The sequence below is a fragment of the Ylistrum balloti genome, unplaced genomic scaffold, assembly GCF_031769215.1.
Source record: "Ylistrum balloti isolate Yb309-2 unplaced genomic scaffold, AGI_CSIRO_Ybal_v1 Utg370138, whole genome shotgun sequence".
Classification (NCBI taxonomy): domain Eukaryota; kingdom Metazoa; phylum Mollusca; class Bivalvia; order Pectinida; family Pectinidae; genus Ylistrum; species Ylistrum balloti.
The window spans coordinates 754,965-780,046 of record NW_026782146.1 but is presented as its reverse complement, the minus strand read 5'-3'; the positions used below and the strand labels follow the sequence as shown (position 1 = coordinate 780,046).

General features: G+C 37.4%; 1 protein-coding gene across 1 annotated transcript; it reads left to right on the top strand.

Annotated features, from left to right (window-relative positions):
• Positions 1-160: 160 nt before the first annotated feature.
• Positions 161-23,991, top strand: LOC132550639 (NADH-ubiquinone oxidoreductase 75 kDa subunit, mitochondrial-like). The gene is made up of 20 exons (XM_060214730.1): positions 161-185; positions 1,802-1,865; positions 2,100-2,191; positions 4,003-4,110; positions 4,335-4,411; positions 5,062-5,143; positions 6,489-6,553; positions 6,885-6,962; positions 8,170-8,355; positions 8,764-8,863; positions 8,970-9,119; positions 10,288-10,433; positions 10,795-10,923; positions 11,118-11,184; positions 12,412-12,474; positions 16,242-16,403; positions 16,947-17,100; positions 17,585-17,760; positions 18,191-18,325; positions 23,480-23,991. The coding sequence occupies exons 2-20, from the start codon at positions 1,811-1,813 to the stop codon at positions 23,627-23,629; spliced, it is 2,175 nt and encodes a 724-aa protein (XP_060070713.1). The 5' UTR covers positions 161-185; positions 1,802-1,810; the 3' UTR covers positions 23,630-23,991.
• The last annotated feature ends 1,091 nt before the right edge of the window (positions 23,992-25,082 follow it).

Here is a 25,082-nt window from a genome sequence, read left to right as displayed (position 1 = left end):
AAACACCGTAAAAATTATGTCGGCATTTTTTAAATTTCTGGTATTTATTGCATTTGACAAATAATAATGAAAAATAAATAGCTCGTCTTTGTATTAAAACTTGTGCATTTGATATATGTAAATTTTAGTAAGTGCGGAGATGAAATTCCTGAGTTCCGGTTTGGTGTCCCAGAAGGTTTGCCAAGGTGAGTTGTATAAGAAATATACACATTGACATAATTAAATCATTCATATTTGAAATGCAATGAGAATAATCACCATGCAGTGCGATGTTGTATTTGATATGCGGTACGATTTGATCTGACAAGGGTTTTTTTCTGGACATAGGAACAGCGCAGTTGATTTATCCTGTTGCCCCCCCCCCCTCCCCGGTATTTCAATCACACTCCACTGTATTGAAGTAGAGCAATTTATTTATACTGCGTGTAAGATAATAACGTGCCGGTGCGATGTATGCATGTATGTTTTGGTTTAGTGTCTATGGCATTCAAACATATTTTAATTCATTTATATATATTATACTTTACCATCATGCCAGAATGCACAATGGTAGTTCGAATCATTCTGATCACGACGTCCCGTCGACGGGAAGCAATGAATGTCTGAAATAAGTAACACGTGCTTGGTTCGGTATTCAAACTATAATTGCGGAAGAAATCATCATTTTAACATATCGCTCATGGATCAAAAGGTCTGTTCTTTATCTACAAGAAGATACCGATGTCATATTTTTGAAGTTCAGTGCAAACATATATTTTCATTCTTTTTCTGTATCTACCCATCTTTTGATGGCAATTACAACAGGAATTAGGAACCGTGACTTAACAAGATCTTGAGATACCCGAAGGTATTTCTCAAAAGTTATCACAGATATTATTACAAAAATAAATGTTCTTAGATAAAATTAGCTTTACATCTATCTGAACTGATTATGTTTTAGTCATATAAATATTTGGCTTCATTATTGTACAAATGGCACAGAAGTTACAAGAGTAAACTGTCTTTGTTTAAATTATCATCTGAATGTTTTCTTAATTATTTCATTAAAATTGACAAATTTATCATGCTATATGTAGGGAATGTCCAGTTTTTTGTGTTATGGGTAGAAAATATTCAGATGATTTAAAGTAACATAAGATAAAAAAATTCTTGATGTGTAAAATTTGGCATCATATGATAATGAATCCTCAGAACAGATATTACTTGTTAACAAAGTGTCTTCTTTGTAAATAAGCTGTGGTAGAAAAGGGTTACAGCGTCAGCCACAAAGCAAAAGATGGACAAAGGAAAACCCCAGTTTTTTGCTAGGGAAGCAATATGGCAGATGTTAACTGTTTCAGTTAGGAAAAAAATTGACACATTATGTTATCAGCGCTATATCTGAGTGGGATTACCTGAACAAACTGAGTGGTCAAGCTGGACATTGTAAATCAATTGTGAACAGTTGATTGTTCAATATATATCATATTGAAAAGTAGAAAGAATAATTTCAAATGAAAAAGGAATTAAAGAAATTCTGTTACAAGTGAGTTATTTATGTGTCAGTAACATGTTAACCATGCATACAACATTGGGCATCTAAACAGTCGAAGAAAAAATGTTGGAATGGCACCTATATTTTTAATGGCAGAAATGCATAGAAGTTTGTAGTTAAACTTTCATTTACAAAGAAAAAACTGTGGCCAAATTTCTTTAAGTGGTATAATTTTCATAGTAAAGCTTGAAATTAGTGGATGGTAATGTATTAGATTAATTTGATTCACTTCACCAAACTATTTGATTCATCATGTTTGCATTTCAGAAAAGGAAAATGCTCTGGCTTTGGACCAGGGGCCGAGTCCTTGGGGGCCGAGCTATCGCTGCTGGTAAGTTGAAGTGTATTTATATGATACATATATTATAAGTATTTGATGATTTAAAGATTGAGCTGGCTAAATACTTTTTTTTTGTCAATTTGAAATGTTATGAAATCATGAAGGCAACTTTGAAAACATTTGACTGAAAAAAAGATAATTTAATCCTATTCCAGATGTGTTTATCAGTAGGCCATATTTTGTCTTAACATAACTTAGACTGATGGAGACTGTTGATACTTTCAGTACGTTGCAGCAGCACTAGTGCTCCAGAGAAAGTGGAACTTTTTGTTGATGATAAACCAGTGTATGTGGAACCAGGAACTACAGTATTACAGGTATAGATACAGGCACTTGTTCAATTTAAACGCACTGATACAGGCACACAGTCAATTAAAACACAAAGATACAGGCACACAGTCAATTAAAACACAAAGATACAGGCACAAGGTACACAGTCAGGAAACAAACACAGGTACAGTACACTGTTAAGAAACATGGGTAGCGTACATAGAAACACAGGAACACCGACGCACAGGTACAGGAAAACAGGTACACAGCCAGTTAAGAAACACAGGTACTGTACAGCCAGTTAAGAAACACAAGTACTGTACAGCCAGTTAAGAAACACAAGTACTGTACATCCAGTTAAGAAACAAAAGTACTGTACAGCCAGTTAAGAAACACAGATAGTGCACAGCAAGATAAGGAAAACAGGTACTGTACAGCCAGTTAAGAAACACAAGTACTGTACAGCCAGTAAAGAAACACAGGTACTGTACAGCCAGTTAAGAAACACAAGTACTGTACAGCCAGTTAAGAAACACAGGTACTGTACAGTCAGTTAAGAAACACAAGTACTGTACAGCCAGTTAAGAAACACAAGTACTGTACAGCCAGTTAAGAAACACAGGTACTGTACAGCCAGTTAAGAAACACAAGTACTGTACATCCAGTTAAGAAACACAAGTACTGTATAGCCAGTTAAGAAACACAGGTACTGTACAGCCAGTTAAGAAACACACAAGTACTGTACAGCCAGTTAAGAAACACAGGTACTGCACAGTCAGTTAAGAAACACAAGTACTATACAGCCAGTTAAGGAACACAAGTACTGTACAGCCAGTTAAGAAACACAGGTACTGTACAGCCAGTTAAGAAACACAAGTACTGTACATCCAGTTAAGAAACACAAGTACTGTACAGCCAGTTAAGTAACAAAGGTACTGTACAGCCTGTTAAGAAACACAGTCACTGTACAGCCAGTTAAGAAACACAAGTACTGTACAGCCAGTTAAGAAACACAAGTACTGTACATCCAGTTAAGAAACACAGGTACTGTACAGTCAGTTAAGAAACACAAGTACTGTACAGCCAGTTAAGAAACACAAGTACTGTACAGCCAGTTAAGAAACACAGGTACTGTACAGCCAGTTAAGAAACACAAGTACTGTACATCCAGTTAAGAAACACAAGTACTGTATAGCCAGTTAAGAAACACAGGTACTGTACAGCCAGTTAAGAAACACACAAGTACTGTACAGCCAGTTAAGAAACACAGGTACTGCACAGTCAGTTAAGAAACACAAGTACTATACAGCCAGTTAAGGAACACAAGTACTGTACAGCCAGTTAAGAAACACAGGTACTGTACAGCCAGTTAAGAAACACAAGTACTGTACATCCAGTTAAGAAACACAAGTACTGTACAGCCAGTTAAGTAACAAAGGTACTGTACAGCCTGTTAAGAAACACAGTCACTGTACAGCCAGTTAAGAAACACAAGTACTGTACAGCCAGTTAAGAAACACAAGTACTGTACATCCAGTTAAGAAACACAAGTACTGTATAGCCAGTTAAGAAACACAGGTACTGTACAGCCAGTTAAGAAACACACAAGTACTGTACAGCCAGTTAAGAAACACAGGTACTGCACAGTCAGTTAAGAAACACAAGTACTATACAGCCAGTTAAGAAACACAAGTACTGTACAGCCAGTTAAGAAACACAGGTAGTGTACATAGTCAGGTTCCAAGATCCAGAGATACTCTACATAAAAAATAAAACTGGTGCACAGTCAAGTATATAAACACGCAACACAATTAGAATTCATGTCTGGTTATACCTAATGACATTGCTTTATTTTCAGGCATGTGCAGAAGCAGGAGTGGAGATACCCAGGTTCTGTTATCATGATCGACTGTCCATAGCGGGCAACTGTAGGATGTGTCTAGTGGAAGTGGAGAAATCTCCAAAGGTAAACAAAGCAGAGGCTAAACAAAAGATAAATCTTTATCAAAAGATAAACAAATCAGATCAAATGAACAACTTACAAACTACTTATCACTTTAACCACTATGAAAGTTGAAACATCTTTGTATCTAAACCAGACGTATACTGTATAATGTCATACACCAGTTTGATTAGAAGTTAAACTTTGTCAGTACTCTAAAGGATTATAGTGTGATATTGTATTTACAGCCCATTGCATCCTGTGCTATGCCAGTGATGAAAGGAATGAGGGTAAAAACTGATTCTCCAGTCACACGAAAGGCCAGGTATTGTTATCAATACACAACTAGTGGTATATGGAAGCTGTGTCACACGACAATACCATATTGTCATGCCCAGACTGCGTTATATAACAACACCATATTGTCATGCCCAGACTGCATCATATGACAACACCATATTGTCATGCCCAGACTGCGTCATATGACAATCCTGTATTCTTATACACTGACTGTGTCACATGACACCCCTGCTATACCCAGATTGAGTCACATGACAATCCTATTTTTGTTATACCTTGACTGTGTCACATGACACCACTATATTGTTGTACCCAGATTGAGTCACATGACACCACTGTATTGTTGTACCTAGATTGAGTCACATGACACCACTGTATTGTTGTACCCAGATTGAGTCACATGACACCACTGTATTGTTGTACCACATAACTTTGCTGAAACATTAATAAGACAATGGTCCCAACACATTGCTTCAGTTGTACAAGATGAGAGAATAACATTTACTAAGTAGATTTAAATGAACGTAAATATTAATTATGTTAAGAGCTTTTGAACATATGAGATAATCGTGAGATAGTAAGGCTACAATTATAATGATGGGAACCCTACCAGTATCTGTATCAGATTAATCCACGAGGATAACAACTCTTCAGCTTCTGTTCTTATGTCAACAGGGAAGGAGTGATGGAATTCCTATTGATGAATCATCCACTGGACTGTCCCATCTGTGATCAGGGTGGGGAATGTGACCTTCAGGTAAGTTAATAGGACTGCTCCATCTGTGATCAGGGTGGAGAATGTGACCTTCAGGTACGTTAGTAGGACTGTTCCATCTGTGATTAGGGTGGGGAATGTGACCTTCAGGTAAGTTGATAGGACTGTTCCATCTGATCAGGGCGGGGAATGTGACCTTCAGGTAAGTTGATAGGACTGTCCCATCTGTGATCAGGGCGGGGAATGTGACCTTCAGGTAAGTTAATAGGACTGTTCCATCTGTGATCAGGGTGGGGAATGTGACCTTCAGGTAAGTTGATAGGACTGTTCCATCTGATCAGGGCGGGGAATGTGACCAGGTAAGTTGATAGGACTGTCCCATCTGTGGTCAGTGCGGGGAATGTGACCTTCAGGTAAGTTGATAGGACTGTCCCATCTGTGATCAGGACGGGGAATGTGACCTTCAGGTAAGTTGATAGGACTGTCCCATTTGTGATCAGGGTGGGGAATGTGACCTTCAGGTAAGTTAATAGGACTGTTCCATCTGTGATCAGGGTGGAGAATGTGACCTTCAGGTAAGTTGATAGGACTGTTCCATCTGATCAGGGCGGGGAATGTGACCAGGTAAGTTGATAGGACTGTCCCATCTGTGGTCAGTGCGGGGAATGTGACCTTCAGGTAAGTTGATAGGACTGTTCCATCTGTGGTCAGTGCGGGGAATGTGACCTTCAGGTAAGTTGATAGGACTGTTCCATCTGATCAGGGCGGGGAATGTGACCAGGTAAGTTGATAGGACTGTCCCATCTGTGGTCAGTGCGGGGAATGTGACCTTCAGGTAAGTTGATAGGACTGTCCCATCTGTGATCAGGACGGGGAATGTGACCTTCAGGTAAGTTGATAGGACTGTCCCATTTGTGATCAGGGTGGGGAATGTGACCTTCAGGTAAGTTGATAGGACTGTTCCATCTGTGGTCAGTGCGGGGAATGTGACCTTCAGGTAAGTTGATAGGACTGTTCCATCTGATCAGGGCGGGGAATGTGACCAGGTAAGTTGATAGGACTGTCCCATCTGTGGTCAGTGCGGGGAATGTGACCTTCAGGTAAGTTGATAGGACTGTCCCATCTGTGATCAGGACGGGGAATGTGACCTTCAGGTAAGTTGATAGGACTGTCCCATTTGTGATCAGGGTGGGGAATGTGACCTTCAGGTAAGTTGATAGGACTGTTCCATCTGTGGTCAGTGCGGAGAATGTGACCTTTAACACTGTATTTCACTTCTTTTTTTCTTTTTTTTTTTCCTGACGTTGATGATGTAGACTTTAACTGACAACATTAGCTCCTTTAAATATGGCATGTAGCACCTGTACACATTATTTTGTTTGTCCAGGATCAGTCCATGAACTTTGGCAGTGACAGAAGTAGATTCACGGACATCAATTTTACTGGTAAAAGGTAAGGCTAGCCACCTCTGAACATTTCTACCTTACAGATATGTATTTATAATTTCTAGGAAAAGCTGAAAACATCAGAGAATACTTCTCTAATACTTGATTATCTTTATTATTTATCAAATCCCAGATTTCACCTCTGACAGTTTCTGTCATTTCACATTACATGTACCATTGTTTACATGTGTTTGTACCTAGTTTTATGATTACAGATATTTCAAGTTCTCCATAGATACCTTTACGGAGAGGTCCACTTAACATCAAAATTACTTATTATCATGTGATATTTTTTTTGCAAAATTGATACCATTTTCTTAACATTTTTTTCTTTTCAGAGCTGTTGAAGACAAGAACGTTGGTCCTCTGATTAAGACCATAATGACACGTTGTATACACTGTACTAGATGTATCAGGTAAGTGTAGACTGGACCATCGTCTCCAACACTGATGTTTACTGTTTCCTTTGATCGATAGCTTTAATGTAGACTGGTTAACTGTATAATACTGTATTAAGGGCAGGGTTAGAAAAATCCACTCGTTCGCTCGTCTAGACGAGTCAAAGCTACTTTGCTGATTTGTTTCAGCTACTTGTCCGGCGGCCAATTGAAATTTGTAGTTCTGACTATGGAATATTCCATAATAAATGACGTTTATCAACTTAAACACTCTTAAAACTAATTTAAATCCACTGATAGTCAATCAAATACATCCTTGTTTACACCCCGTGTCAAGACTCGGACTGATCCAGACTACGCAAAAACCTATTACGTCACCACAAACATTGTAAACAAGGTTGTTTTGTGTATGTAGTTACTGTCAAAAGTCGATGTTCTCGCTCGCATTAACAGTGAATTAAATATGAGTAAAACAATAAAAGCAAGTGTTGAGTTCAAACATTTGATACAGAAATTGATGAGTTCCTTAAATTATGTTTTGTTGCCTTTTTCCTTCGGGTGAGTGAATATTGGATTTGGGCAAGTGAATTTCTAGTTTCACTTGCCCGACATACGAGTAGCTTAAAATATTTTTTTCTAGCCCTGAAGGGGTCCACCATATTTATTCTCAATGTCAGGGGCTGGCTTATTTTAGAACAGTAACTGTACACTTTCTTGTTGTTGATTTTGCAGCACTAATATTTCGTGGTTGTCCCCGTGTTGGTTAGTCCACAGGTTTTTAATTTCGTGCCAGTTAATCAACTTATGTCCATGTATTCAGGCATAAATGATATTTCCTGAGATTTTCATTCACTGTAGAGCTGTTCACGGGTATTTTTGTCCATGATTTATAGTGCAATTAAATCCCACCCCAATATTACCAACTGTACAGTAAGTCCAGGGTCCAACATACTAAGTCTAACTCAATGTCAGGGGTGGGCTTATTACAGGACAATGAACAGGGGTCCAACATACTAAGTCTAACTCAATGTCAGGGGTGGGCTTATTACAGGACAATGAACAGAGGTCCAACATACATAGTCTAACTCAATGTCAGGGGTGGGCTTATTACAGGACAATACAATTATTTTATTGTTCTTCTACTAAACAGAGTTATGGATGTGCTTATTACCAGACATATAGTTATTACCAGTACTTAAGTGATATTGGTTATACTGTTTTCTAGGTTTGCCAGTGAAGTAGCTGGAGTAGACGACCTTGGTACCACAGGTAGGGGAGGAGACATGCAAGTCGGTACCTATGTAGAAAAAATGTTCCAGTCCGAGTTATCAGGGAATGTTATTGATCTGTGTCCTGTGGGAGCTTTAACATCTAAACCCTATGCTTTTACAGCGAGGCCGTGGGAAACCAGGTAAAGAAAACATCACAAAACAATTGTTTTGATTCAAACATTAAATTTGTGTGACACAGAGTTTCTTTAGTTCATTTGCATATAGTATCATGTCTTCTGGTCACCACTGACATATTCCTTAAAACCAGTTATTCTGAATAACTTGATTGACCAAAGTCCTTGTATTTGCCCAGTAAGAATGCTGGAATAAACAACTACAAAATTATGACTTTGGTGTCTACAGTGTGCTATGAGCAGGACTACCAACTTTTAAATATGAACATCGCACATCATGATACTTTGTTGTTAAAAGCATGATCATTTTTATTAGGTAAAAAAAATTTGACAATAAAAAAAGTAACACCTGCAGAAATAGCATTAACCAGCTATTTTCAAATGGAAGAATATAATGCCAATATTTGTTTACAGGAAAGTGGAGAGTGTGGACGTTATGGATGCTCTTGGCAGTAATATTGTCATCAGCACACGCACCAACGAGGTCATGCGTATTCTCCCTCGCATGAATGAGGTACGATTATAAATTATCAAAGAATTGAAAAATCATTTTCATGTACTCACTGAAAGATGTGTATAGTTTGACACTTCATTCATGTAATGATAATCATTTTTGGTAGGACATCAATGAAGAATGGATTTCAGACAAGACAAGATTTGCTTATGATGGTCTAAAGCGACAGAGGTTGACAAGTCCCTTTGTTAAGGATGGAACTGGAAACTTAGTGGCTGCAAGTTGGGAGAATGCCTTCATGGCTACAGCAGAAAGGGTTTGTAATACACACTGTTAACTACTGGGTTGCATGCAGAATGCAAGATCCACTTGTTTATTCCAACTTAAATGAAAATAAAAAAGAAATGAAATGGTTCTGCCTAAGTAATGATTGATGTTATATGACTAGTAAATAAGCGAAAGTTGATGTCATAAAAATTTTTAGATAATATAACAGATAAGTAAGTTCCAGCTTTTGTAAATGTTTCAGGTCTGCACTTTGAATAAAAGTATCAATTGAAGGGCTAGACACCATTCATATCTATATAATTGAGATAAAACCTTGACTAGGTTACCATGGGTACTGAATTCCTCTGATAAAATGGCTTTGTTGTAGACACCATTCATATCTACATAATTGAGATAAAACCTTGACTAGGTTACCATGGGTACTGAATTCATCTGATAAAGTGGCTTTGTTGTAGACACCATTCATATCTACATAATTGAGATAAAACCTTGACTAGGTTACCATGGGTACTGAATTCATCTGATAAAATGGCTTTGTTGTAGACACCATTCATATCTACATAATTGAGATAAAACCTTGTTACCATGGGTACTGAATTCATCTGATAAAGTGACTTTGTTGTAGACACCATTCATATCTACATAATTGAGATAAAACCTTGACTAGGTTACCATGGGTACTGAATTCATCTGATAAAATGGCTTTGTTGTAGACACCATTCATATCTACATAATTGAGATAAAACCTTGACTAGGTTACCATGGGTACTGAATTCATCTGATAAAGTGGCTTTGTTGTGAGAATCAAACTCAGTTTGAATAATTTGTATTCATAGAAATATTCGGCCTCATTCTCAGTTTAAGGAAAAAAAATTAGATTCTGTGACATTTCAATAGATAAACGACACCTCATGCAACCATATCAAGGAACACGTTTCAGAACCCTACTCAGCTATCTATTATGTCAAACTACTGATTTAGGTTAATTGTATGGGAATGTTTGTCTCAAAACAACTCTCAGTATGTTCTTGTATGTAAAGAGGTCAAGATTGAATTCTACATGTTAATGGAGAAATCAGTGGGGTGATCCTTGTTGATGAGAGAGGATGACTTGTTTTTGTATACATGATGTAAGGGTGTGTATACTACACATCTCCAATGAGTGTTAGAGTTTTTATATATCTGTTTCTCCTCAGTTGTCACGTGTCAAGGGAGAGGATATCTCTGGTATTGCTGGGGGACTCATGGATGCAGAAGCTCTTGTGGCTTTCAAAGATTTCCTGAACAGGATGGGCAGTGATGGGCTGTGTACCGAGGAGATCTTCCCAATGGATGGGGCAGGGTAATAAATTAGATTTGGAATCCTTGTCTTTTTTAGAAGGGAGAGAAAAACATGAAATTTTGGTGGACTTTTGAAACCTATTAGATGTTCAAATCTTTTTTTTTAAGACATTTTCATTAAATAATAATTATTATATTTGTTAACATAGCCAAAATACTATGAATATGCATTTTGGATGTTTCAATAAGAATGGCTTTTTTATATCGTTTAATATTAGAATGTTATTGGTAATTTTGAACAAACAATATCATGGGAAAAGATGAGACAAAAAGTTCCTTTTAATTCATAACATACCATACCAAATAAGGGATAGCTCAGGTGGCCTTGGTGACATACAATAGTATTTAACATTTTGTTCCAGAACTGACCTAAGATCAAATTACCTACTGAACACGAAGATAGCTGGAGTTGAGGAGGCAGACCTCATCCTGCTGGTCGGTACTAACCCTAGATTTGAGGCTCCTTTATTGAATGCTAGGATGAGGAAAAGGTAAATACACAGTAAGGTGCAGGACAATATAATACTCTGTCTCAAACACTAAAAAACATCACAAAGACCAGCTTCTGGAATACAAATGAGCTGGAAAATAATTCTGCCTATGAATTTGAGTAACATAGATGTACCTGATAAAATGGAGGGTTATTCAGACTTTACTTCTCACACTGTTGTCTTGTGTATTACAGCTGGATTCACAACGATTTAAGAGTTGCGCTGGTTGGATCTAAGGTTGACCTTACATATGAATATGATGTAAGTATTAATCACTTGACAAGAAAATGATTTTTTCAATATTGTTCTCATTTAAATAAATTCCTGTACTTCTGACTAATCCTTCAGGGTATTAATTAGAGACATTGAGAAGCAATGACCTTCAACATTTTGTCCCAGGCCTGGAACAGGCTGTCAAAATTATACTGTTCACCCTGTTATAGTCAAGGTCAAGGATCATTTCTGTAGTAAGTTCTATCTAATGCTATTTTTTTGTACCTGTCGGGTATACTGATCCATGCTATTTTTGTACCAGTCAGGTATACTGATCCATGCTATTTTTACCTGTCAGGTATACTGATCCATGCTATTTTTAACTGTCAGGTAAACTGATCCATGCTATTTTTTTGTATCTGTCAGGTATACTGGTCCATGCTATTTTTGTACCTGTAAGGTGTCCTGATCCATGCTATTTTTATCTGTCAGGTATATTGATCCATGCTCTTTTTACCTGTCAGGTATACTGATCCATGCTATTTTTGTACCTGTCAGGTGTCCTGATCCATGCTCTTTTTACCTGTCAGGTATACTGATCCATGCTATTTTTGTACCTGTCGGGTATACTGATCCATGCTATTTTTATCTGTCAGGTATACTGATCCTTGCTATTTTTTCCTGTAAGGTATACTGATCCGTGCTATTTTTATCTGTCAGGTATACTGGTCCATGCTATTTTTATCTGTCAGGTATACTGGTCCATGCTATTTGTCTGTCAGGTATACTGATCCATGCTATTTTTTCCTGTAAGGTATACTGATCCTTGCTATTTTTTCCTGTAAGGTATACTAATCCATGCTATTTTTATCTGTCAGGTATACTGGTCCATGCTATTTTTATCTGTCAGGTATACTGATCCATGCTATTTTTATCTGTCAGGTATACTGATCCATGCTATTTTTATCTGTCAGGTATACTGATCCATGCTATTTTTATCTGTCAGGTATACTAATCCATGCTGTTTTTATCTGTCAGGTATACTGATCCATGCTATTTTTATCTGTCAGGTATACTGATCCATGCTATTTTTATCTGTCAGGTATACTAATCCATGCTATTTTTATCTGTCAGGTATACTGATCCATGCTATTTTTATCTGTCAGGTATACTGATCCATGCTGTTTTTATCTGTCAGGTATACTGATCCATGCTATTTTTATCTGATTTCCTTACTGAACTACTTGTTGTACCTGCTTTGTTTATGTGTTTCAGCATCTTGGTGATTCTACAAAAGTACTACAAGATATTGCTAATGGAAGTCACCCTTTCTGTGAGGTGAGTTGATGATAGAACCATCATGTGCACCAGATACCTACCAAGACTTGCTGAAAGCATCCATCTACATCTGGAGAGGCTTATCAAACTAAAAATCAGTCTCAAACAATTACAACAATCTTCATTATAGATACAATCAGATCAGGTCTTCATTGGGGTGGTTTAATACTAAGTATCAGCATTTTGGTTTCTTAACCAAGGTTTACTTGTTGTCTTTATGATGTGATAAGGTGAGCTTCGACAGGGTTTACCTGTTGTCAGAATGATGTGACCAGGTGAGGTTAAGGACAGGGTTTACCTGTTATTAGTATGATGTGACCAGGTGAGGTTAACGACAGGGTTTACCTGTTGTCAGTATGATGTGATGAGGTGAGGTTAACGACAGGGTTTACCTGTTGTCAGTATGATGTGATGAGGTGAGGTTAACGACAAGGTTTACCTGTTACTTTTATGATGTGATGAGGTGAGGTTAACGACAGTGTTTACCTGTTTTTAGTATGATGTGACCAGGTGAGGTTAACAACAGGGTTTACCTGTTGTCAGATTAAAGTGACCAGGTGAGGTTAAGGACAGGGTTTACCTGTTTTTAGTGTGATGTGACCAGGTGAGGTTAATGACAGGGTTTACCTGTTGTCAGTATGATGTGACCAGGTGAGGTTAAGGACAGGGTTTACCTGTTATTAGTATGATGTGACCAGGTGAGGTTAACGACAGGGTTTACCTGTTGTCAGTATGATGTGATGAGGTGAGGTTAACGACAGGGTTTACCTGTTGTCAGTATGATGTGATGAGGTGAGGTTAACGACAAGGTTTACCTGTTACTATTATGATGTGATGAGGTGAGGTTAACGACAGGGTTTACCTGTTGTCAGTATGATGTGACCAGGTGAGGTTAAGGACAGGGTTTACCTGTTTTTAGTATGATGTGACCAGGTGAGGTTAACGACAGGGTTTACCTGTTGTCAGTATGATGTGACCAGGTGAGGTTAAGGACAGGGTTTACCTGTTATTAGTATGATGTGACCAGGTGAGGTTAACGACAGGGTTTACCTGTTGTCAGTATGATGTGATGAGGTGAGGTTAACGACAGGGTTTACCTGTTGTCAGTATGATGTGACCAGGTGAGGATAAGGACAGGGTTTACCTGTTATTAGTATGATGTGACCAGGTGAGGTTAACAACAGGGTTTACCTGTTATTAGTATGATGTGATGAGGTGAGGTTAACGACAAGGTTTACCTGTTACTATTATGATGTGATGAGGTGAGGTTAACGACAGGGTTTACCTGTTTTTAGTATGATGTGACCAGGTGAGGTTAACAACAGGGTTTACCTGTTGTCAGATTAAAGTGACCAGGTGAGGTTAACGACAGGGTTTACCTGTTTTTAGTGTGATGTGACCAGGTGAGGTTAATGACAGGGTTTACCTGTTGTCAGTATGATGTGACCAGGTGAGGTTAAGGACAGGGTTTACCTGTTTTTAGTATGATGTGACCAGGTGAGGTTAACGACAGGGTTTACCTGTTGTCAGTATGATGTGATGAGGTGAGGTTAACGACAGGGTTTACCTGTTGTCAGTATGATGTGATGAGGTGAGGTTAATGACAGGGTTTACCTGTTATTAGTATGATGTGACCAGGTGAGGTTAACGAGAGGGTTTACCTGTTATGTGAGGTTAACAACATGGTTTACCTGTTGTCAGTATGATGTGACCAGGTGAGGTTAACGAGTGGGTTTACCTGTTATTAGTATGATGTGACCAGGTGAGGTTAACGACAGGGTTTACCTGTTATTAGTAGGATGTGACCAGGTGAGGTTAACGACAGGGTTTACTTGTTGTCAGTATGATGTGACCAGGTAAGGTTAACAACAGGGTTTACCTGTTATGAGTATGATGTGACCTGGTGAGGTTAACGAGTGGGTTTACCTGTTATGAGTATGATGTGACCAGGTGAGGTTAACGACAGGGTTTACCTGTTATTAGTATGATGTGATGAGGTGAGGTTAACGACAGGGTTTACTTGTTGTCAGTATGATGTGACCAGGTAAGGTTAACAACAGGGTTTACCTGTTATGAGTATGATGTGACCAGGTGAGGTTAACGAGTGGGTTTACCTGTTATGAGTATGATGTGACCAGGTGAGGTTAACAACAGGGTTTACCTGTTATTAGTATGATGTGATGAGGTGAGGTTAACGACAGGGTTTACTTGTTATCATTATGATGTGACCAGGTGAGGTTAACGACAGGGTTTACCTGTTATTAGTATGATGTGATGAGGTGAGGTTAACGACAGGGTTTACTTGTTGTCAGTATGATGTGATGAGGTATTTACATTAACACAGAAGTCAGCATGAGTTCCTCACTGTTACAAAGGATGAGTCCAACACATGCATTCACTTTGCATGGACAGGAAGGCTGCTAATAAATGACTATAGAACATTAAACAATCCAAACCTAAAACCATTATTAGAGCAGTTTCAAACTGTATATCAGTTCAGCTGTCAGTTAGAGGGGAATTAAATAGAGGGTTAAAGGTGGTGGTGGGTTAGAGGTGAGTTAAGGCATTGGTTGAAGGTTAGTTAAGTGGTGTGTTAAAGGCGAGTTAATAGGTGGGTTAGAGGCGAGTTAAGGCATGGGTAAGAAGTGAGTTAAGGCATGGGTTAGAGGTGAGTTAAGTGGTGGGTTAGACATGAGTTAAATGGTGGGTTAGAGGTGAGTTAAGTTGTGGGTAAATGTGAGTTAAGTGGTGGGTTAGAGGGGTGTTCAATAGAGGGTTAAAGGTGAGTTAAGCAATGGTTTATGGTGAGATAAGGGGTGGATTAGAGGTGAGTTAAGTGGTGGGTTAGAGGTGAGTTAAGAGGTGGGTTAGCGTCAAGTTAAGTGGTGGGTTAGAGGTGAGTGAAGGTGTGGGTTAGAGGTGAGTTAAGTGATGGGTTAGAGGTGAGTTAAATGGTGGGTTAGAGGTGAGATAAGTGGTGGGTTAGAGGGGAGTTTAGTGGTGAGTTAGAGATGAGTTAAGTAGTGGGTTAGAGGCGAGTTTAGTGGTTGGTTAGAGGTGAGTTAAGGTGTGGGTTAGAGGTGAGTTAAGGTGTGGGTTAGAGGTGAGATAAGTGGTGGGTTAGAGGTGAGTTAAGAGGTGAGTTAAGGTGAGGGTTAGAGGTGAGTTAAGTGATGGGCTAGAGGTAAGTTTAAGTAGTGGGTTAGAGGCAAGTTTAGTGGTGGGTTAAGGTGAGTTAAGTAGTGGGTTAGAGGCAAGTTTAGTGGTGGGTTAGAGGTGAGTTAAGTGTTGGGTTAGATGTGAGTTAAGTGTTGGGTTAGAGGCGAGTTTAGTGGTAGGTTAGAGATGAGTTAAGAAGTGAGTTAAAGGTCTGTCTTGTTACTTACAATTCCTTGCTATCTCTGACTAATTTATAATGTACATCTTCAAATATATCTATATATATATTATTAACAAATCTGACTGAATTGACTTAAACGATAACATTACATATTAGTTAATTATAGTTAATATTTTAAATATGCGTATTTTTTAAAAATTTCACACAAATCCATGTAATTCTGATTTCTTTACTATGCTGGTGTAAAATGGAACATGATAGATGTTTTATAAATCAGCTTTACAATTATAAATACACAGATTTCTAAAACAGGTAAACTGAGGTGAGCAGAATAACCCATATATTTAACATTATTGTCTGAGTTTACTAACATTGGTTCTAAATCTTACAAATTTGATAATTATTATTGTTTAAATTACATTTTCAGACACTCAACAAAGCTCAGCGTCCAATGGTAATAGTCGGAAGTACAGCACTACAACGCCCAGACAATGGGGCCATACATGCTGCTGTATCACAGCTCAGTCAGTCTCTACGAGTCAAGTCCGACTGTGGGGACTCCTGGAAGGTTCTAAACATACTGCATAGGGTCAGTCCATTTCCAATGTACAGGAGGTTTTTTTTTGTTTTTTAATTATTTCAAGAAAAATTAGATATTTATTTTTTATCTTGTCTGAGGGATCAGCTGTCAGAAGTTAGCATATTCTGTAGGTCAAAATCTATTAACAATCTTCAAGTTATTATATATATCTTTAAGTTAGAAATTACCAGATATAGAAGTTGTGAGACTGGGATCTAAGCCGAGGACAGAGCCCAGATACAGCAGGTGTTAAACTGGGACCTAAGTCTAGGACAGAGCCCAGATACAGCAGGTGTTAAACTGGGATCTAAGTCTAGGACAGAGCCCAGATACAGCAGGTGTTAAACTGGGACCTAAGTCTAGGACAGAGACCAGATACAGCAGGTGTTAAACTGGGATCTAAGTCTAGGACAGAGCCCAGATACAGGGGGTTTAAAACTGGGACCTAAGTCTAGGACAGAGCCCAGATACAGGTATATACTGGGACCTGGGACAGATAAATGTTCTATTGTCTAGTTAACTTGGTTTTTTAGTGCTTCTTTCCCTTTACAGGTTGCTGGACAGGTGGCAGCACTTGACCTCGGTTTCAAGGCTGGTGTTGAACACATTCGCCAGAATCCTCCAAAAGTGCTCTATCTACTGGGAGCTGATGAGGGAGCTATTACACGAGAGGATATACCAAAAGACTGTTTCGTTATATACCAAGGTACACTGCCTAGTTTGTGTAATGTATTAAGAAACTATTTTGTTCCTCCCCAAAACTATAAAATTTTAGAAAGGCTTCATTGCAGGTCTGAAATTGAAGTCCAAGTAATCTAATGCTGATTTTAGGACATTTTTTGTGAAAAAATGGAAAGTTTCTTTATCATAACATTTTTTCATCAAAAACTCTCTTTTGGAATAAATTATTGAAAGGCTTCATAGTCCATAAACTAAGGTAGAATTTGTATCACCAATTTAATCCTTCTTCTTTAGAACCTACAGGCCTGGAATATTGATTGAGGAACATTCTGGCCCAGAGTGCTACAAACCTTCCTATTGGACGATTTGTTTGCTAGAACAAGGTCTTCTAAAATAATATTATATATTATTACACCATTTAAACCTTGTATATTAATGCCCAGTGGTAAACATTTTAGAACCATAGAACACATTCTGCCACAGCTTTCCAATATTATTTCCTTGTCCAGGTCACCATGGTGATATCGGTGCCTCCATGGCTGATGTGGTGTTCCCAGGGGCAGCTTACACGGAGAAAGATGGCACATATGTTAACACAGAGGGTCGATCCCAGCAGACTCGCATGGCTGTTTCTCCTCCAGGCCTGGCAAGAAATGACTGGAAGATCATTCGAGCACTTTCAGAGGTTAGTCAGAGGATAATTCAATGTCGTCTCCAGTCTCAAGTTTAGGTCACTCTGGTATGAAAACAAAATTTTTCAGCAATTTTTTTTCGCTCATGCAAACAGGTTTAAATAGTCAATATCCAATTGTAACTAAGGTACAGATAGAAAAGACTAAACTGTAGTGGTACTGTTTACTTGTAGTCTAGTCTGATACAAAAGTGATGGATATGAGGCTTATAGGACTAGCCCCATTGTCTACATCAAATAACAGGAAAAGTTGTTGAAGTGAAGAGATGGTGTCAAAGGAAGAAAAGCACTCCTAAAGCTATTGAACTTTTATTAAACTATTGAATTTCAGTGAGACTGATTTGATCATGATTTTGCTGGACTTTCCAACTTTTTATTGTGTACAGAGAAATAAGAATGAATTATTGATTTGTTGATATTACAGATTGTGGGCTCTCCATTACCATACGACAAACTGGAGGAGGTACAAGGTCGTTTATTTGAAATATCACCCAATCTCATCAAATATGGTGATGCTGAGGAAGCCAACTACTTCAAGCAGGCCCAGGAGCTTGCTCAGGTGTGTAACTTATCAAATAGTGTTTAAAAACAGGCGAATTAGCTTACTCAGGTGTGTAACTTATCATATAGTGTTTAAAAACAGGCGAAGTAGCTTACTCAGGTGGGTAACTTATCATATAGTGTTTAAAAACAGGCGAATTAGCTCACTTAGGTGTGTAACTTATCAAACAGTCTTTACAAATAGGCTAATTAGCTTACTCAGGTGTGTAACTTATCATATAGTGTTTAAAAACAGGCGAATTAGCTTACTCAGGTGTGTAACTTATCATATAGTGTTTAAAAACAGGCGAATTAGCTTACTCAGGTGTGTAACTTATCATATAGTGTTTAAAAACAGGCGAATTAGCTTACTCAGGTGGGTAACTTATCATATAGTGTTTAAAAACAGGCGAATTAGCTTACTCAGGTGGGTAACTTATCATATAGTGTTTAAAAACAGGCGAATTAGCTCACTTAGGTGTGTAACTTATCAAACAGTCTTTACAAATAGGCTAATTAGCTCACTCAGGTGAGTAACTTATCATATAGTGTTTAAAAACATGCTAATTAGCTTACTCAGGTGTGTAACTTATCATAAAGTGTTTAAAAACAGGCGAATTAGCTCACTTAGGTGTGTAACTTATCATACAGTGTTTAAAAACAGGCGAATTAGCTCACTCAGGTGTGTAACTTATCAAATAGTGTTTACAAATAGGCTAATTAGCTCATTCAGGTGTGTAGAATATCACATAGTGTTTAAAAAAAGGTGAATTAGCTCACTCAGGTGTGTAGAATATCACATAGTGTTTACAAATAGGATAATTAGCTCACTCAGGTGTGTAGAATATCACATAGTGTTTACAAGTAGGCTAATTAGCTTACTCAGGTGTGCAGATTATCACATAGTGTTTACAAATAGGCTAATTAGCTCACTCAGGTGTGTAACTTATCAAATAGTGTTTACAAATAGGCTAATTAGCTCACTCAGGTGTGTAGAATATCACATAATGTTTAAAAACAGGCGAATTAGCTCACTCAGGTGTGTAACTTATCATATAGTGTTTACAATAGGCTAATTAGCTCACTCAGGTGTGTAGAATATCACATAGTGTTTAAAAACAGGCGAATTAGCTCACTTAGGTGTGTAACTTATCAAACAGTCTTTACAAATAGGCTAATTAGCTTACTCAGGTGTGTAACTTATCATATAGTGTTTAAAAACAGGCGAATTAGCTTACTCAGGTGGGTAACTTATCATATAGTGTTTAAAAACAGGCGAATTAGCTTACTCAGGTGGGTAACTTATCATATAGTGTTTAAAAACAGGCGAATTAGCTCACTTAGGTGTGTAACTTATCAAACAGTCTTTACAAATAGGCTAATTAGCTCACTCAGGTGAGTAACTTATCATATAGTGTTTAAAAACATGCTAATTAGCTTACTCAGGTGTGTAACTTATCATAAAGTGTTTAAAAACAGGCGAATTAGCTCACTTAGGTGTGTAACTTATCATACAGTGTTTAAAAACAGGCGAATTAGCTCACTCAGGTGTGTAACTTATCAAATAGTGTTTACAAATAGGCTAATTAGCTCACTCAGGTGTGTAGAATATCACATAGTGTTTACAAATAGGCTAATTAGCTCACTCAGGTGTGCAGATTATCACATAGTATTTACAAATAGGCTAATTAGCTTACTCAGGTGTGTAACTTATCATAAAGTGTTTAAAAACAGGCGAATTAGCTCATTCAGGTGTGTAGAATATCACATAGTGTTTACAAATAGGCTAATTAGCTCACTCAGGTGTGTAGAATATCACATAATGTTTAAAAACAGGCTAATTAGCTCACTCAGGTGTGTAACTTATCAAATAGTGTTTACAAATAGGCTAATTAGCTCATTCAGGTGTGTAGAATATCACATAGTGTTTACAAATAGGCTAATTAGCTCACTCAGGTGTGTAGAATATCACATAATGTTTAAAAACAGGCGAATTAGCTCACTCAGGTGTGTAGAATATCACATAATGTTTAAAAATAGGCTAATTAGCTCACTCAGGTGTGTAGAATATCACATAGTGTTTACAAATAGGCTTATTAGCTCACTCAGGTGTGTAGAATATCACATAGTGTTTACAAATAGGCTAATTAACTCACTCAGGTGTGTAGAATATCACATAGTGTTTAAAAACAGGCGAATTAGCTCACTCAGGTGTGTAACTTATCAAATAGTGTTTACAATAGGCTAATTAGCTCACTCAGGTGTGTAACTTATCATATAGTGTTTAAAAACAGGCGAATTAGCTTACTCAGGTGTGTAACTTATCATAAAGTGTTTAAAAACAGGCGAATTAGCTCACTCAGGTGTGTAACTTATCATATAGTGTTTACAATAGGCTAATTAGCTCACTCAGGTGTGCAACTTATCATATAGTGTTTAAAAACATGCTAATTAGCTTACTCAGGTGTGTAACTTATCATATAGTGTTTAAAAACAGGCGAATTAGCTCACTCAGGTGTGCAACTTATCATAAAGTGTTTAAAAACAGGCGAATTAGCTCACTCAGGTGTGTAACTTATCAAATAGTGTTTACAAATAGGCTAATTAGCTCATTCAGGTGTGTAGAATATCACATAGTGTTTAAAAACAGGCGAATTAGCTCACTCAGGTGTGTAACTTATCAAATAGTGTTTACAAATAGGCTAATTAGCTCATTCAGGTGTGTAGAATATCACATAGTGTTTAAAAAAATGCGAATTAGCTCACTCAGGTGTGAAGAATATCACATAGTGTTTACAAATAGGCTAATTAGCTCACTCAGGTGTGTAGAATATCACATAGTGTTTAAACACAGGCGAATTAGCTCACTCAGGTGTGCAGATTAGCACATAGTGTTTACAAATAGGCTAATTAGCTCACTCAGGTGTGTAGAATATCACATAGTGTTTAAACACAGGCGAATTAGCTCACTCAGGTGTGTAGAATATCACAAAGTGTTTAAAAACAGGCTAATTAGCTCACTCAGGTGTGTAGATTATCACATAGTGTTTAAAAATAGGCTAATTAGCTCACTCAGGTGTGTAGAATATCACATAGTGTTTACAAATAGGCTAATTAGCTCACTCAGGTGTGTAGAATATCACATAGTGTTTACAAATAGGCTAATTAGCTCACTCAGGTGTGTAGAATATCACATAGTGTTTACAAATAGGTTAATTAGCTCACTCAGGTGTGTAGAATATCACATAGTGTTTACAAATAGGCTAATTAGCTCACTCAGGTGTGTAGAATATCACATAGTGTTTACAAATAGGCTAATTAGCTCACTCAGGTGTGTAGAATATCACATAGTGTTTACAAATAGGTTAATTAGCTCACTCAGGTGTGTAGAATATCACATAGTGTTTACAAATAGGCTAATTAGCTCACTCAGGTGTGTAGAATATCACATAGTGTTTACAAATAGGCTAATTAGCTCACTCAGGTGTGTAGAATATCACATAGTGTTTACAAATAGGCTAATTAGCTCACTCAGGTGTGTAGATTATCACATAGTGTTTACAAATAGGCTAATTAGCTCACTCAGGTGTGTAGAATATCACATAGTGTTTACAAATAGGCTAATTAGCTCACTCAGGTGTGTAGAATATCACATAGTGTTTACAAATAGGCTAATTAGCTCACTCAGGTGTGTAGAATATCACATAGTGTTTACAAATAGGTTAATTAGCTCACTCAGGTGTGTAGAATATCACATAGTGTTTACAAATAGGCTAATTAGCTCACTCAGGTGTGTAGAATATCACATAATGTTTACAAATAGGCTAATTAGCTCACTCAGGTGTGTAGAATATCACATAGTGTTTACAAATAGGCTAATTAGCTCACTCAGGTGTGTAGATTATCACATAATGTTTACAAATAGGCTAATTAGCTCACTCAGGTGTGTAGAATATCACATAATGTTTACAAATAGGCTAATTAGCCCACTCAGGTGTGTAGAATATCAGATATTGTTTAAACACAGGCTAATTAGCTCACTCAGGTGTGTAGAATATCACATAATGTTTAAAAATAGGCTAATTAGCTCACTCAGGTGTGTAGAATATCACATAGTGTTAAAAAACAGGCTAATTAGCTCACTCAGGTGTGTAGAATATCACAAAGTGTTAAAAAACAGGCTAATTAGCTCACTCAGGTGTGTAGAATATCACAAAGTGTTTAAAAACAGGCTAATTAGCTTACTCAGGTGTGTAGATTATCACATAGTGTTTAAAAATAGGCTAATTAGCTCACTCAGGTGTGTAGAATATCACATAGTGTTTAAAAACAGGCTAATTAGCTCACTCAGGTGTGTAGAATATCACATAGTGTTTACAAATAGGCTAATTAGCTCACTCAGGTGTGTAGAATATCACATAGTGTTTACAAATAGGCTAATTAGCTCACTCAGGTGTGTAGAATATCACATAGTGTTTACAAATAGGTTAATTAGCTCACTCAGGTGTGTAGAATATCACATAGTGTTTACAAATAGGCTAATTAGCTCACTCAGGTGTGTAGAATATCACATAATGTTTACAAATAGGCTAATTAGCTCACTCAGGTGTGTAGAATATCACATAGTGTTTACAAATAGGCTAATTAGCTCACTCAGGTGTGTAGATTATCACATAATGTTTACAAATAGGCTAATTAGCTCACTCAGGTGTGTAGAATATCACATAATGTTTACAAATAGGCTAATTAGCCCACTCAGGTGTGTAGAATATCACATATTGTTTAAACACAGGCTAATTAGCTCACTCAGGTGTGTAGAATATCACATAATGTTTAAAAATAGGCTAATTAGCTCACTCAGGTGTGTAGAATATCACATAGTGTTAAAAAACAGGCTAATTAGCTCATTCAGGTGTGTAGAATATCACAGTGTTTAAAAACAGGCTAATTAGCTCACTCAGGTGTGTAGAATATCACATAGTGTTTAAAAACAGGCGAATTAGCTCACTCAGGTGTGTAGAATATCACATAGTGTTTACAAATAGGCTTATTAGCTCACTCAGGTGTCAGTTATGTGGTGATGAAGGTAGAGGACAGTGCTGCTTTATTATTATGAGATTTGTCTCATAATTCATAATTTTGAAGATTTTAAGTGAGTTTATTTTTCTTTCAGCTGGCAAAAGGACAGCTGGACAGTGCCCCTCTCACCGCAGATATAAGTATTCTCAGTGATTTCTACATGACGAACTCTATCAGTCGCGCCTCACCAACCATGGCAAAGTGTGTGTCTGCCTCAATAGAGGCTGCAGCCAGCAAATACTGATCTGTGTTTCCAAGTGTAAATAAACTTTAACATATTTTTTAGCTGTTTGACAGGAAATAATCTCCTGTATACGCCATTACATTGTGTTAATGGATGATCCATGCAGTATGCTCCCCAACAAGGACAGATTTTTAAGGTACGAGGGGAAAACCAACGCCATACAAGTACCTCAGCTGTCTAGATACATTACACAAAACACATTGGGTAGGTCTCCCAGCTTGGCCACCTATCACAAAGGATAAAATAAATACTATGTGAAATGAGGAAGCATTTTGTTATCATAAGATTTGTGTGTGTGAAGAATTTATCACGGCACCAACGTTGATGTAACGTTTGAATTGAAATAAAATGTGTATGGTTAATCTGTGGTTGTCTGGTTTTTTGCCCACCATCTGATGATAGTGGACTCTTCATATTTGTCTTTGTCTGTTGTCCATTGTCAATCATTCTCATTTTCAGTACATTTGTTATGGACAGGCGGTCATATTGGATTTTGAAAGTTTGTTATTGCTGTTTGATTGGAAATACTTAATGGAATTTCACAAAGTTCATTTGTAACTCCCCTTTTGACTATTTTTGTGCTGTTCAATTTTTTTGGACATTTAAAAAAAATGACTGACAGGCGGCCATATTGAAATTTGACAGTATTTTTTTATTGCTATTTCTTGATTAGTACTGAATATATGTTGTTTATTGACAGTAAGTAAGTATGTTTAATGTGGTACTGAACTATGTAAGATCAATTTCAAAACTAATTGGAAAAAGGAAATTGCCAACAGGCAGCCATCTTGGTTTTTGAAACTTTTAAGTTTGTCAAAACAATATCTTCAGAAGCACTGACAGCTCATTCTCCAATGTCATTTTCACTAGCACTTAACTGTGCTTTGTTTATCCTGGGATGGAAAGTAATGAAAATATGGCTGCCAGGCAGCCATATTGGATTTTGACAGTTAAAGTTTGTATTTGCTATTGATGTCAGAATTCTGTAGGGATCATTCCCCGATTGTATATGAAGGTTTTCAGTCATCTAGAAGGATAAGATATATATGAAGGCTTTCCTTCATCTGGAGGGAAAAGAAACTGGGCCAGTGATGACTTCTGTAGCGTTAGCTTATGTGTTTGTTCAGTGTGAGGTGAAGTTCCCTCTTCTCACTGCTGTTGTCTAATCTTATCTTCCTCTATCCCATTCACTTCAATCTATACGTAGTTATGTAGTAACATGCTCTGCTCAGAGCTTTTTACTCACAACATGTGACACAGTGTCTCCATCATTTTGTTTATTCACTTGGATGAAACAGTCATAAGCATATATATATTGTACCTAGACCAATAGTTAACTCGTGCAATTACAGCCTATTTGATTAACGCATCTGATACAAACACTCTTCACTATGTGATGACTACTAAAGCAGAATGCTAAATAACCCAGTTGCAATCATTAGATTTGGTTAAA